Genomic DNA, 14,190 nt, shown 5'->3' with positions numbered 1-14,190 from the left:
TGACCCAGGAGATTCCGCTGACAAGCACCCAGGGGAGCCTGGAGAATTGCAGCCCCAAAGCAGCTTGAGAATAGCAGTCGCTCACTTCTGCTCGCAAAGCCCCAGGCTGCTGCTGGAGGTCACTTTGCCCGAGGACACACTTGGAATGCGCTGCTGTCAGCACCACAAACGGAGGCATCAGACCGGCCCGTTGGCTGGAAGGGCACAGTCCTGCCTTTGGGGGACCATGCAGAACCCCCACAACTGCCACACCCTCCTGCTGTCTGTCACGATCCCAGAGACACAAGCACCCTCCACTGACCGCCGTAGCCAGCATCGCAGGAACACAGGCGTCCACCAGCCTCGTCCTCACTCTGTGTCACTGATCCACCGGCATCTGTCCTCCGGCAGAGTGGGGCCAGGCTCCAAGGCTGGGAGGCGCTCGGTGAGGAGGGGCAGGGAGAAGGCGGCCACGGAGGCCGGTGGGTGGGGAGAGCTGGGCGGGACCCAGCCCCCTGGCTCCTCGTGGGGCTCGGCCTTACTGGGGTCCTTTGTAACCCCCAGGAGAACAAGTGTGTGTCGGGGGAGGGGGTCCCTGAAACCCCAGCTCCAGGGGCGGAGCTGTGGCAGAGCACCTCTTCTCTCTCCGAAGGAGGAGGAAACAGGCCCAGGGGCCTGAGGGTGGGCTCAGCCACGCAGCCTGGAGCAAAGGGGATGTTCGTTTTCTCCCGTAGCAGCGGCTGTCTCGGGGGTCTGGAGTCACTGAGGGGAGGCCAGCGGGGACGGAGGACCCGGGGTCGCCTGGGCACAGCCTGGACCCGGAGGCAGCCCCGGTGGGGGGGGTGGGGGGTGAGCCCGAGCAAACAGACTCCCCGTTCGGGAAGACGTGGCTGCGGCGGCCTGCCGTGGACAGTGGTGGCGGAGCAACACCCTCCCGCAGCGTCCAGGTCTCGAGGCCGGGAACCTGTGCGTGCCTGGCTTCCGTGGCAAGGGCGGGGAGGGGGTTCTCCCGGGCTGTCCAGGTGACGTGACAGGTCCTCACGAGAGACACATGCGCCGCCCCCTCAGAAACGCGCCTGCACCCCCGTCCGCACCACAGCGTCATCCACAGCAGCCCAGGCGCAGACGCAAGCCCGAGTCTGTGGCGGAGGAGTGGACACAGTGTGCGCTGTGGGCGTGGATGTGAGGGGGCACGGCTCGGCCCAGAGCCGGGGGCGGGGAGGAGGTGGGGGGGGGGGGACCCGGCAGCCGTCTGCAGCAGCACGGACGGCCCTCGAGGGCGGTGCGCTCGGTGCGACGAGCCGGGGGAGACGCGCACTGCTGGACACAGCTCCCAGTGCTGCCTGCCGGCCCCGTCTCGGTGGAGCTGGGACCGGGGAGCGGAAGGGCCAGGGTCAGGGAGGGGTGAGTGGGGAGCAGGGTCCAGGACCACACCAGCCCGGGAGACCCTGTCCACCTTCCTTCCCAGAGCCTTGGGCACTCAATTTCGGCGGTTTGTGTCCCCTGGTCGGTGGTGAACTATGACAGCAGCCACAGACACGGGTACCCACACCACTGGCACACTCACCTGGGCCCCACAGGCCGAGAGAGTGGCCTCAGCTGAGGGGCGTGCTTTGTTCGGTGCCCAGCAGCGCCGCAGGACAGAGGGGCAGGGCGGGGGAAGGGCGGCAGCGCTGCGCACACTTGTGGCTGAGGGCTGCCGGGGACAGACGTGCACAGGTGCCACGTCCAGAAGACGCAGAAGGCCAGGAACACCCAAGTCCACACTCCTTTGTTGGGGTCAGAACACTGCCACCACCAGCCATTCCCGCCCCCCCAGTGAGAAATCCTCCTCCCTGCTGGACCGAGGCCTCCATGGCTGCAGCCTGTCGGGGACCAAAGGGAAGGTCTGGGGCCACAGAGATCAGGGAGGAAGTCGGGCCCTGGGTGGCATTGTCCAAGGAGGAGGGGAAGCCGGTGGAGAGCTTACCCCTCTCTGTGAAGCCTCAGGTGCAGGACCCAGGCAGGGCAGCCTCTGTGGTGGGTCTGCCCCTGCCACTAGGTCACACCCGGGTGCTGTCCTGGTGGGAAAGGAAGCCGCAGCACTTGAAGACGAAGCCTCTGACCTGGAAGGACTTGATGCTGCTGAGCAGGTGGCCTTTGCCATGGAGGGTGGGGCCCTGATGCTGACCAAGGCTCCCAGGCTGCTGGGTAAGGCCCTGAGACTGGAGTCCCTGTGCATGATCAGCAGCCCCCAGGGGTGGCTTCTCTGGGAGAACTTGCTCCAGGGCTGACACAGACCTGTCCCTGCCCACACACCCCAAGGCGAAGGGGATGGTGACGAAGCTCACGTCCTTGCTAAAGCAGTGGCTGCTCTCAGAGAGGGGTTCCAGCACAGAGCGGGGGATGGAGCTCCAGATGCAATCGACCATGGGGCCGCTGCTCTGGGCTGGCCTGGCCTGTGTGATGCTGCAGCTCCGGAAAGAAGCAGACACCCTGAAGCAGACCTGGGCCACTGGTCAGAGCAGATGCTCTGCTGGCAGCACTTCTGCAGGACAAACAGGGCCAGCTTGCTGAGGAAGAGCTGCGGGGTCAGCAGCCTCACCTGGCAGTGTCTGGGTGTCTGGCAGGCCCAGCTGGCACCACAGGGCCCAGATGCACATCTTCACCAGCCCCAGGCAGCTGTCCTCAACCCACCACCTGTGGAACGCAGTGTGCATGTGGGCGGAGGACCGGCCCCACCGGCAGCCCAAGAGGAAGGGCAGTGAGTGGAAGGGAGGGTGACCTGCCCCCATGCTTCACAATCCTTGGCCTGGCGGGTGCACAGGGCACCCAGCACCAGCTCTATGACTCACCCCCGTCTGTACAGGGACCAGACGCAGGTGCACGGCCCTTCCCTGCAGCCCACAGACTGAAGGGCAAACACCTCTTCATCAGATGGGCACCACAACTGGGCTGGGGGCTGGCCTGGCCTGACACATGCAGGGTCACCCTAGCACCAGGCAGAGGGCGGCAAAGGTGGGGAAACTGGGACAACTGCAACAGCATAATCAATAAACATTTTTTTAAAAGATTGCCAGAACTTAAACTAAGTGTGAACTGGAATCTATTTCAAGTGCAGGAAGGGGTGTGAGCCTGTGAAGAAATGCACTGAGCAAATGCAGGGTCTCAGCCCTGGACGGGGGTCCTGGGGCTGTGCCACGAAGGGCTGGTGGCCACCACTGTGGATGGAGCCGAACGAGCCCACAGGTGTGTGCACAGGGGTTGGAACAAGCCCTGTTGGTCACTGCTCCAGACAGGGTCTGGGGTCAGACCAAACGCATGGTCTTCCATGACTGCAGGTGGCTGAAGCCAGGTGTGTGGAACACAAGAGCCAGGTGTGTTATCTCCTGCACATGTACTGCTATAAGTGGAAGTTCTTGGTATACTATATAAATTCACTGAGTCAAGATGTATTGATCCCCTGAACGTAATCACTTCCTTCTGATCTTTGTTCAAATGCCCTTGCATTCAAGAAGCCTTCCTTGTTGTCCTAAGGTCGAGTCCCCAGTCCCCCTCAAACTCACCACTCCATCACTGCTAGTCAGCCTGCCACAGGGGTGCTGTTTGCTCTCTCAGGCACTCCTCCCTGGGAAGGAGCTGGGGTTTTCGGTCGGCTCCATTTTCAGCACCCAGGACAGCAGCCGGCACAGTGTGTGTGCTCGGAAGTATTTCTGCTTGGAAAGCGATGCCCTGATGCTCGAGAAAACTAGAGCCTCTAAAAGAGTAACAGCATCATAAAACACGAGCTGGGTGCTCTTCACTTCAGGGAGACGTTCTGGAACCCTCTATGAAACGGCAGGAGAGAATGGGAGCACCACACCCTGATTCAGAAGACCATTCGTGAGCACCGGCACACACTGGAAATCCTCGGAGCCTCCCGTCTGAGCTCTGTCTGTCTGGACCCACGCTTCCCCTGGTGCACAGGAGGGCCTGCCCCGGATGCCCAGAATATTCAACGGATTTACAGCTGTGTTCTTTGGCATGCTGGTGCATCAGAATGAGCGTATAGACAGTTTGGGATCATTCTCTGGTCAGCTTCCCTTTTATCTTGCATTTTTGCCTGGCTCTCAATGGTTTTTGTTATTTATGCCCCTGAATTCATCCATGTGGGGGGTTGGCTGATGTTAATGGCACCTTTGGGTCTCTGTCATCTCTCTCCTTGACCAGGGTGATTTAAGCTACTCACTCTCTGGTTGGGGAGAAGAGGTGTCAACCATCTGCTCCTAAGTGTCCTCAGTTAGGGAAAACAAGATCTCTTGATTTCTTAGCTGGCTGTTACTTGCTCAGTTGTCTCAGGTTCCCCATTCCATTTGCCAAGGAATTTCCTACCTTCTTACTAACCTGCCTCACCCTGACCCTAACAATGAGAAGTGATTCTAAATCTGGCCTCTGACATTGACCACTGACCCTTTCCGTGACCTTGGTCCAGACTCAGACCCTTACCTTGACGTTCAGTCCTAACACTGGCCCTGTGATTTTTTCACAGCCTTATCATGGGAGGGATGGACTTGTAAAAGGCATATTAGCCTTGAAGTGACAACTCAAGTTTTGACCCTTTGGAAGGGTGCTCTTGGTAGAGGTGACAGCCTTTCTTTGTAAAGGGTCGAGGTGGGTCTAAGCCTCTTAGTTTTGAGGAAGAAGCCTGGTGGCTGGAGCAGAGTGGGTGAGGGGAGCCGGTTCAGGCTGCGTAAAAGCTTCAGTGAAGTAACCCTGTGCGTGGTGAGGATAGCAACTTTCACACAGGCATGTCCATTCAGTGTTCCCTCTTGCTATGGTTACTATTCCCGTCTACGGAGGAGCGGCACTGAGAGCTGGCGCTCAGGGCAGGGCTCTGCACACGCGGTGCTGGAACCTGCTCCTATGGCGTCTCAGACAGACTGTACACACGGGACAGGCTGGGAAGCACCCAGGCCTGCCGGCCTCACCTCTCCCGAAAAACGGGAATTCCTCAAGGCAGCAAGCGGCCAGGCTGGGTGGGCGCCGGCCCATCCGAGGCCTCGCCTCCACCTGCACAACCCCAGGTGACCACCTGCAGGCCAGGACCCCCTCGTGCCCGACCGGCCGCCGTCCCTGCACCCACTGCCCTCCCTGCAGACACCGACACGGCTCACCCCTCGGGCCCCCTCCGGCCCTGCCCATCCACAGGGAGGCGCGGCCAGCCTCGGGACCCAGCTGGGCCCAACGAGGGTCTGGCCCCAGCTTCATGCTCACCTCTGCACCCACCCGAAAGGAGCAGCCGAAACTGCTGCTTGGGGCCGGCCGTGCCTCGCTCCAGAGCGCCCCCGCAGAGCCGTTGCTGTTGCTGCCACCGCAAAGCCGTGGTCTGTGCGGTGAGAGGCTCCGCGCCCTGCGAGCCTCCCAGGAGCACGTGCTGCAGCGCCAGCGACGCCCGGCGGCACAGGCCCTGGGGAGCCTCCACACATGCGCAGACCACAGGCTCCTGCCATTCGCCAGTCGCCCGCCGGAAGTCTGCACACAGCCCTCCCCTCTTCCAGCCGCTCCAGGACCCTCACCCGCGCGGGTCAGAAACCCGAACGTCTGGCGGGAAGGGGAACGGAGCACACTGCGCAGGCGTGCTTCAGACGCCCCGCCCCCGCCCGGCTTTCCCGCGTCCCCGCGAAGGCACCTACCGCCTGGGGCCCTCGAGCTGAGAGGAGATGGCGGCGCGGCCCGGGCCTTCCAGGGCGGAGCCCCCGGGAACCGCGGGCCGGGCTGGGCAGGCCGCAGGTACAGCCGGGCGGCGCGGGCCTCTGTGAGGAGCGCAGGCGGCCTCTCCCTCCGAATCCCGCGGTCGGGCGGGCGGTTTGCGGGGCGGGCTGCGCTCAGCGCGGCGCGGCGGCACCGGAGGAGGACCCGCAAGGAGGGGGCTCGGGTCCTGCGGGGAGCGCAGAAGTGAGCGGCTTGTCTGATCTCGCGCGGCGTCCTGCGGGGCCTGCGTGGTCGCGCTGGCGCGGGGAGCGCCCCTCGCGCGGGGTCAGAGGCCGCCGTCCGGCCCTAACTGACGGCGGGCCGTCCGCGGCGCGCGCGTGCTCGGCCGCCGGCGTCCCTGCAGGCCTGGCGGGGCCGGAGCGAGATCAGACAAGGTGGGGCACCTGGTGTAGGGCGTGCAGGCGCTGCCGGCGCTGCTTTTGCAACTTTGAGGTAAAACAGGTCGCAAGTAGGGGGCTCCGCCCGCTCCGACTGGGTCGCGAGGCGGCAGCCGGCCCCCTCCCCAGGGCTTCGCCGCTTCCCCGCGCTTCCCTCCGGCGACACGCACCGGGGAACGGAGACCTTCCAGCCGGGCTGTGGGCCGCAAACGCGGCCCGGGGAACGCGGGCTCTCGGAACTGGGACCGCGCGGGACGTGCACGCGGCGAGGCGTGAACCCTGCGCTGTGGTCCTCGCCGCGTCCTGCCGCGGCGCGCGGCCGGGAACGCGTAACCGAGGGTGGCGGCGTCCTCGGACCGTGGCCGCGGCCGCCGGGCCGGGCACGGGCGTGTTCGCGGCGGGCACAGTGAGCGGCTGTCTCCACTGTCGCGATGACGGAGGCCGTGCGTCTTTTCGACCATCCCCGGCCGTCCGTGTGGTTTTCGGTGAACTTCCCCACTCTCCTGCTGCAAGGGTGGTTTAGCTTTTCTGTATTGAGTAGTTGGTTGGTGGGCTGATTTTTTTTAACTTTTAAAAAATATTTATTTCTAGAAAGGGGAAGGGAGGGAGAAAGGGGGGAACATCACTGCGTGGTTGTCTCTCGCGCGCCCCCTGCTGGGGGCCTGGCCCGAAACCCAGGCATGGTCCCTGGCTGGGAATCGAACCAGCGACCCCTCAAGCCACTGAGCCTCACCAGCCAGGGCTATGACTTTGTACCATGAAAAATTTAAACATATACAAAGTTTCGAGACAAGTGTAATTACTCCACGAACCCGTCTTTCATCTTCCGTGATGATCGGGTTTGCTCTTTGTCCTCACCCACTCCACTCGTTCACTCAAAGCATTGCAGGCATCAAAGCACAGAATCCGCGGGCACTTCCATGTACACCTCTACGAGTTGTCTGCAGGGTTAGTACTCTCCAGAAAACCAAACGCAGGGCCATTAGCTACATAACTGCCTTGTTTCACTGGGTATCCAGTCCATTTTCAAGTTTCCCTGATTGTGTCCTCAATCGTTTCAAACGTGCATTTGTTTGCATCAAGATCGATGTGTGGTCCATTTCCTGAGACTGGTTAACATGTCCTTTTAATGAATAATCTCTTCAAGTCTGCAAGGGTCTCCCTGCTCCCCAGAATTTATTTGTTAGAGAAGCGGGGCTGCTTCTCCTGCGGAGCCTCCCAGTCTGAATGCTGCTCCGTTCGCACCCATGAGCAGTGCAACGTGTCCTTCTGTGCCTGCGTTTCCTCTGAGTTAGTGTTTAGATCGAGAGGCTTAGTAAGTGTGTGTCGTTCCTGGTCAAGAGCCTGTAGGAGCACATCCAGTGTCTCGTAAAGTCTGGCTACCTTCCTTGTGATGATAGTGCCAGTGGTAATAGATCTACTTCATTAGGGAGTGAAAGAGTAAGTGCCCATATTGATTATGAGCAAGTCAGTATGAACCATTTTACTGGGAAGCTTCAGGGTAATGACTGATTGTACATAGAGAAGCTATTTGTATTTGTATGTCCTTAAGTGAGACATCTTACCAAGCTGTCTTACTATTCCTCGTAGGTTTTTTTAAAATAAGATTCTCTAGCACTTTCCAGTTGATTGTGCTGTCTGCCAGTTACGGTGAGTTCTGATTCCTTGCTTCCAGCTTTTCACATCCCTCCTTTCTTTTCTCTTGTTGTTCCATCAGGAGTTCGACCAAACTTTGAACAATATCAGCGGCAAGGTGCATCCTGTCGTGTACCCTGAGTCTTACCAAGGGGATATCTCTGTGTCGTTCCTCCCTTTAGGAACAGCTGACCGTGAAAAGACTCAGTTTACCTCTCGTGCAGTGTCCACCTCAGTCCCAGCCCAAGGCTGGCAGACCCTTCCTCGAGCCCCTCTCTCTCACAGGATTCTGAGATGTCCCGTTTTATCTCCACAGGGACGGCCCAGTCCACACAGAGAGTTGAAGACTTGATGGAGATGGTGAAGAAGTTGCAGAAAGGTCATATGTCTCCCTTGTAACTCAGGCTCAGACAGAAATGGATTCAATTCCAGACCCTACAGTTCATGGCCTTGGGAAATGAACTCATTACTCTTAATTTTAAAACTTAATTCCTTTAAATTAAAATATGGACCCATGATCCAAAATCAAAATATAAGCAGGTAGCAAGCAAAACTTTTTCTCAAAACGCAGTTGCAGCCCCCTTGCTGCACCCATTTGATTCCCACTGCATTCAGTTAAACCCGGGTTTCAACCTCCACCTCCCTGCCCTCGACCTCACCCCTGCTGCTCTCCGCTCCACACCCCCACTCCCCCACCGCCACGCGGACCTCTGCACTGACTGCCTCCCACTCCCACCCACGGAGTGCAGAGCCTGTCCCCTCCCTTGATTCAGGACCCTCCAGCCTTTCCTGTATCTGAAGAATTATGTCCTGCTCCTTCCATCTTCAGTCCCTTCCCCTCTATTTCTCCTGACTACGGTTACTATAGCCTGAGTCAGTGTCTCGGTGTATCTGTTCCTTGTCTCCCCTACCTGCAGTGAGAGCCCCCGCGGCGGTCCCACCCACCCCGCCTGCCCTGCAATCTTCACTCAGCCTTCTTTCCTTCTGCAGCGGGAAGCCTAGAGCCCCGGGTTGAGGTCCTGATTAACCGGATTAATGAGGTTCAACAAGGTGAGCTCAGGAACCTTGGTTTGTAAGCCAGGCGCAGCCATGTGAGTTGCAGGACCCCTGGTCCAGAAATTACTGTTTCACAACAGCACCAGCAGGGCATTAAACCAAGCTTGATCCCAAAGCAGTTGTCACAGTCATGTGCCCATTGACCTGGGCCTGCTGCCAGCAGAGCCCCACAGGAAGGCCTCTGGAAACCTTGTTTTCCTGCTTTGTAACATCAGGGCCCCTCTAGTTTTGCTTGAAGACAGCTGTAAAATGTTACTCTTTGCAAGGAATGGTGCAGCTGGAGGCCGCACTTTCACAATGTCCTTCTTCCTTTTGGGGACAGCAAAAAAGAAAGCCAGCGAAGAGCTGGGAGAGGCCCGGACTGTCTGGGAGGCCCTGCAGAAGGAGCTAGACTCACGTAAGCGCTCTGGGGCTCACTCCAAGGTCCTCAGTGTCATGCCTTCCTGGACCCAGTTTTCCAGACACTCAGCTTCTTTGCTGCGGCCAAGGGCCCCTGGCCCCTCTCCAACCTCGGGTCCTACCATACTTCCACCTCAGGGCCTTTGCTGGGCTCTTCCCTCCAGATAATATAGGTTCCTGTTGCTTTACATCATCATTCAGTTCCCAGCTCAAATGTTCCGTGGTCAGGGAGAACCCATCCCAGTCGTCCCATCTAAAGACAACACCCTGTACCACCTGATCACATGCCCCCACCGCTGGCGTGTTTCTTCACAGCCCTTGCTCATGTGATGTGTTTACTTTGGCTCTCCGCTCTCTGTAAACATCTCTATTCTGCAGGGTCCTCACAGCCACCCATTACCAACATCAGGGCCCTTTGGTGCTCACAGGGAGTGTGGAGGGAGTTTGCCTGGAGGGGTCCACATTGGTGTTTTGGGGTAGGGCTGTACCAAACCACCCATGTGACTGTAGGCAAGCCCAGTCCCTGAGGGTGCATTGGGTGGTCCCTGAGGACTGAACGTGTGGCTGTGTTTTCCAGTGAGTGGAGAGAAGGTGCGCCTGAAAGAGACCTTGAGCAAAAAGCAAGGTAATTGCGGCTACACCATCCCCAGGCTTCTGCCTTTGCTGCCCTTGGGAGCTCACTGCCTGCAGACCCACCGAAGCCTTTTGAAACTGGAATCAGCTTGCATGCCTCTTGTGGCTCCCACCAGACTTGCAGTCAGTGACAAAGTCCCACCAGGTGTCCACGAAGACGCCACATGATGGGACCCTGTTACCTCTCCACAAACCTGATGCCGTGAGGGGCTCTCTCGGAGCCCCCGGTTCCTCTCCCTGCAGAGACCCTCCGGACCCTCCGGCTGCACTGCCAGGAGAAGGAGAGTGAGGCGCAGAGGTGAGAGCTCCTCAGGGCCGCCTCCCCCTGCTCTGCCCCGCCCTGCCCCACCCTGCCCCGCCCTCTGGTAAAGAAAGGAAGGGACGCCACGCAGCCCACAGCTCTAGTGTTCTCCTTCTGTCGGAGGGACAGGCCACAGGCGCGTCTTCTCGTCTCGCTCCTGCAGTCCTGTCACAGGTGGTCTCGCCGGGATCATCGTTCTTTCACCACAGCACCAGTTCAGCTCCTTCAGCGGGTTTTCATTCTGTGCCTTCTGCTCTTCCCACGGGCTCCTTGACTGCCTGCTCTCTCACCTTCCCATCTGTCCCTTCATGGAGGGGTTGGGCCAACCCTCTGTCCTCTCAGCCTCTCACCAGTCACCCACTGCCTTCCCACCCACCCAGCTATTTGTGCGTCCACCTCCCCACCTCCTGAGCACTTACGCAGCCCAGCTTGCAGCCAGAGGCACTGAGCCCTGGCATGCTAAGACTGGACCTGTTTGGGGAAGTCAGAGGAGATTAACGTGTGTGTGCTTCTGCACTTGACCACACCCACGTCAGTCTCCCTGATCCTCACAAAGGTATTTCCAAGGGCCATGCGCTCATGTTCCCCCCACGAAGTTAGAAGAACCCCCATCTGGAAGGCTAGAGCAGACCTTGACAGGGGAGGCGGCAGCCCCACCCCAGCCACTTCCTGGGGACGCATTCGGAGAAGGTGTCTTGAGGGCTCCTCGCCTCTTCACAGGAAGCAGACCCTGCTGCAGGACTGCAAGGAGCGGATTTCTGCACTGAACTTGGAGATTGAGGAAGAGAAGCGCAAACAGAGGCAGCTGAGGTAAAGCCCAGTGCCTGGGGGCGGGGAGGGCGGCGAGGCCGGGTGGAGGGAGAGATGGAAGGGACTGTGGGTGCGGCTGTTGCCAGGGGTGAGGTCAGAAGAACTGGCTGAGCTGCGGGTCAGGGCAGTGAAGGTGCTTCAAGCAGAGCCAGGAACATGGGCAGTGCTCCAGGGCTGTGAATGAAGATCCCTGGCCCGGGCCAGGTTGGGAGGGGTCTCGCCCCGTGACCCCTCATCCTGTGTGGTTGGCCCCCAGATTGGATTTCGAGGAACAGTTGGAAGATCTGATGGGCCAGCACAAGGACCTCTGGGAATTCCATGTGAGTCACTCAAAGAAGCCACCTTCCCCACCTTCCCCAGCAGAACCAGTTCCAAAATTCAGGGTCGTCCTCCAGGCTTCCTTTCTATCACCCGCCACACCCACTGCCCGAGCAAGCCCTGGTGGCTATACGTGAGAATCGCCTCCAGTCAGAGCCTCAGCACCTCCCTCGCTGCCTCCCACTTTCCTCCTTGTTACTCGTCCTGCCTGCCCATCCCCACTGCCTTCTGAGGGCCCTTCAGTGGTCAGGAGGGATCTTGATGACCCAAGGAGGGGTCGTACACCAGGGAGATCCATGGACATGTTTGGGGACATCACAGCACAGCAGTGAAGAGGGGGAAGTGTTTACCACCAAGGACCCCAGCCTTCAACCCAGAAAATGGGCAGAGAGTGAATGTCAGATGGAAGGGCTCAGTGAGGGGCCACGCAGAGGGAAGAGGAGGAGACACTGTGCTGGGCCAGTAACTGACTCTCTGGAGGAGACCTCTGATTGGTAGTGTTGGCAGCATCCACTATAGGAAATAATTGCCCCAGGGCTGCTTTCAAAGCTTAGAAAATGCCTGAACATTAACCCCTTTCGGAGCCTCTCCAGCTTGGCCCCATAGGTGTCTGGGGAGAAACAGTTCTGAGCAGAGGCAGTGGCCAGTGCAGAGGCCCTGAGGCCGGACACTGCCTGGCATGCTTGGAGGGCCAGAGTAGTGGGAAGTATGGCGTGCCGAGTGAAGACTAGGTCCAGGCAGGCCTTTCTGAGATGAATGGGGGAGACAGGAGTGTGCATGGGCCTCCTTTCTACCCCCTCAGAGGCCAGAGCAGCTGGCGCAAGAGATTGGCACCCTGGACAGCAGCAAGGAGCAGTTGCTCAAGGAAGGTGAGAATGGGGAGGTTCTGGTTGGCCCCAGCCCGCCCCGCCCCGCCCCACTGTCCCTTCTGCTGCAGAGAAATTGGTGGAGGCAAAGCTGGAGGACGTGAAGCATCGTCTGTGCTCCCAGTTTGGGGCCAAGGGCTGCTCTGCCATCACCGAGGGGCTCTTCCTCCGCAGCCAGGAGGCAGCAGCTGCAGTGTAAGACAGCGACAGGGTGGGGAGATGGGGCGGAGGGAGGACGCTACCAGCACTGATGCCCCCGCCCGCGCCCCAGGCATCTGTTCGAGGAAGAGAACAGAAGGGCCCAGGAGCTCCTGGATAGCACTGCCCAGCGCCATGAGCAGCTGCAGGAGAAGTGCAAGCAGCTGCAGCAGAAGAAGCAGAGGTGGGCACGGAGCCCCTCCCCCAGCCCATGAGGGAGGTTGGGAGAGAGGGTCTCTGTCTCCAGCCCCTGCCTCCTGGTCTCTGCCTGCCTTCTTGCCCCTCCTCTTGCCCTCCCCCTCTCCACTCTCCTGCCCACCCCTTTCTATCTAGGCTGAAGGAGGAGCTGGAAAACTTCGGAGTCCAGGTCATTGCTCAAGCCCAAGACAAGCAAGAGGACATGGCCAGCCCAGGAGAAGCTGTGAGCCCTGGAGTCAAGTGGCAGGAAGCAGAGACAGCTCATGAAAGGAACTGGGGGGCGGGAAGGCAAGGAGGGGGCCCAGGGAGTCCTCAGAGGATGGTCTTCAGGGAAAAGCATTCCCACAGGGTACAGCCCCAGCAAATGTGTAGAAGCTGGCAGTGGTGGGGTGGGAAGGCACAGGCCCTGGGAGGGTGTGGCCACAGGGATGCTTCCATTTCAGACCCTGACCTCCCATAGACCAATCCAAATCCCCTCAGAGTCAGCGAGGAGAAACGCTGCCCACTGAGCTACCCAGAGCTGCCCACCAAGCAGGACCTGATACCGTCCTAGGCAAGGAGGCACCACCCTGCCCTGGAGCCTGCGCCATGGGCTTCAGGAAATAAAGGCACTATTTCTGCACAGCTGCCTCAGCCGGGTCTATGCCAAGGGCTTGGAATTGGGCGGTTCTAGACCCCTGACCCCAGAGAGTGGGGCATCCTTGGCCACACTCTGGCTCTTGGCCTCAGCGGGCACTCAGACACTTCCCTAACCTCATAGTCTCTGGTCCGCTCATCCCTAGGACCTACTGGTCTGGGTCCCCAGGCAGAGGATGCAGACCTGAGACCCTCTCACGATAGGTGCAAGGGCTCTGAGAAGCCTCCCTGTGAGGGTCTCTTGCTCCGGTTTGGACTCCACAGAATCCCAGAAACCCCAGCACTGAGGACCCAGGTGCTGCAGACAGCCTGTCGGTTGCATGCCCACAGTCACCCCCGACTGCTGTAAAAAGAATGCATTTGGGAGCCAAGTGTGCATTGTGTTTTCGTGGGCCCAAAACACGAGACACTTGTTACAAGAATGTAATGTTAGAAAACCTCCGTGTGCTCGGAGCTGGTCCCATGGGGCTGTGTGCCTCTGAGGCCTGTTTCAGGTCCGCCCCGTGTGCTGGCCCAGTTGAGGGCAATGTCGGGAGTCAGGTCTGTGCTCCTGGGTCAGGGTACAGTGAACTAAGTCCAAGGAGGTTCCCTGTCTTGAATGGTTCCCACACTCAGGACAGTGGGTGGTGGGGCTGGCAAGGGGCTCTCACAGGCCCCCAACCGAAGCACTCTGGCTCCACGGAAGACGAAGAGCCCATCCAGGGGACCTTGTCCAGTTGGTTGGAGAGCTCAGGTGTCCAGCCTCAGATGCAGACTCAGTTGTCTAGCTCTGAGATGGGGATGGTCATACTGGTGGCGTGCGTGAACCGGCTGTGTCCTGTCAAACATGAGTCTCGTGAAATTAATATGTTCACCCGAATGAGGTGGGAACATCACTTTGAGAAAACTGCAATCAGCCAAGTCCCTGAGTAGAACTAATTCTGAAGACTTCACAACAAAAAGTAACTCAGCTCAACTGATGATTAAAAGGCCTTTGACAACATGCAACACCTATTTATGTAAAAAAAAAAAAAAAAACTAAAGCTAGAGATAGGAAGTAACTTCGTTTACACTT

The 14,190-nt window shown here is 59.1% G+C and overlaps 2 protein-coding genes across 2 annotated transcripts; one reads left to right on the top strand and one right to left on the bottom strand.

The window, feature by feature from the left end:
- Window positions 1-2,016: 2,016 nt before the first annotated feature.
- Window positions 2,017-2,753, bottom strand: RTP5 (receptor transporter protein 5 (putative)). Its single transcript, XM_036027540.1, is given in 6 exon segments — window positions 2,017-2,131; window positions 2,134-2,217; window positions 2,220-2,255; window positions 2,258-2,467; window positions 2,470-2,573; window positions 2,575-2,753. Coding segments are annotated over 6 exon segments (723 nt in total). The 3' UTR covers window positions 2,017-2,021.
- Window positions 2,754-5,538: 2,785 nt separating this feature from the next.
- SYCE1 (synaptonemal complex central element protein 1) lies at window positions 5,539-13,122 on the top strand. Its single transcript, XM_036027481.1, has 13 exons — window positions 5,539-5,727; window positions 8,038-8,100; window positions 8,712-8,771; window positions 9,100-9,174; window positions 9,754-9,801; window positions 10,053-10,107; window positions 10,831-10,920; window positions 11,177-11,240; window positions 12,041-12,107; window positions 12,176-12,299; window positions 12,376-12,486; window positions 12,636-12,723; window positions 12,961-13,122. The coding sequence occupies exons 1-13, from the start codon at window positions 5,658-5,660 to the stop codon at window positions 13,051-13,053; spliced, it is 1,008 nt and encodes a 335-aa protein (XP_035883374.1). The 5' UTR covers window positions 5,539-5,657; the 3' UTR covers window positions 13,054-13,122.
- The last annotated feature ends 1,068 nt before the right edge of the window (window positions 13,123-14,190 follow it).

This window comes from Phyllostomus discolor, chromosome 5 (assembly GCF_004126475.2).
Source record: "Phyllostomus discolor isolate MPI-MPIP mPhyDis1 chromosome 5, mPhyDis1.pri.v3, whole genome shotgun sequence".
NCBI classification, from domain to species: Eukaryota; Metazoa; Chordata; class Mammalia; order Chiroptera; family Phyllostomidae; genus Phyllostomus; species Phyllostomus discolor.
Note: the sequence above shows the minus strand (reverse complement) of the source record. Positions and strands in the feature narration are given on the sequence as shown.

What these genes read in the sequence shown, in the direction of transcription:
- SYCE1 (XM_036027481.1), top strand. Translation starts at nt 5,658, where the DNA reads ATGGCGGCGCGGCCCGGGCCTTCCAGGGCGGAGCCCCCGGGAACCGCG. An exon ending in GACCTTGAGCAAAAAGCAAG is followed by an intron (nt 9,802 to 10,052) that starts GTAATTGCGGCT and finishes CTCTCCCTGCAG; the next exon opens with AGACCCTCCGGACCCTCCGG. An exon ending in GGAGCAGTTGCTCAAGGAAG is followed by an intron (nt 12,108 to 12,175) that starts GTGAGAATGGGG and finishes CTTCTGCTGCAG; the next exon opens with AGAAATTGGTGGAGGCAAAG.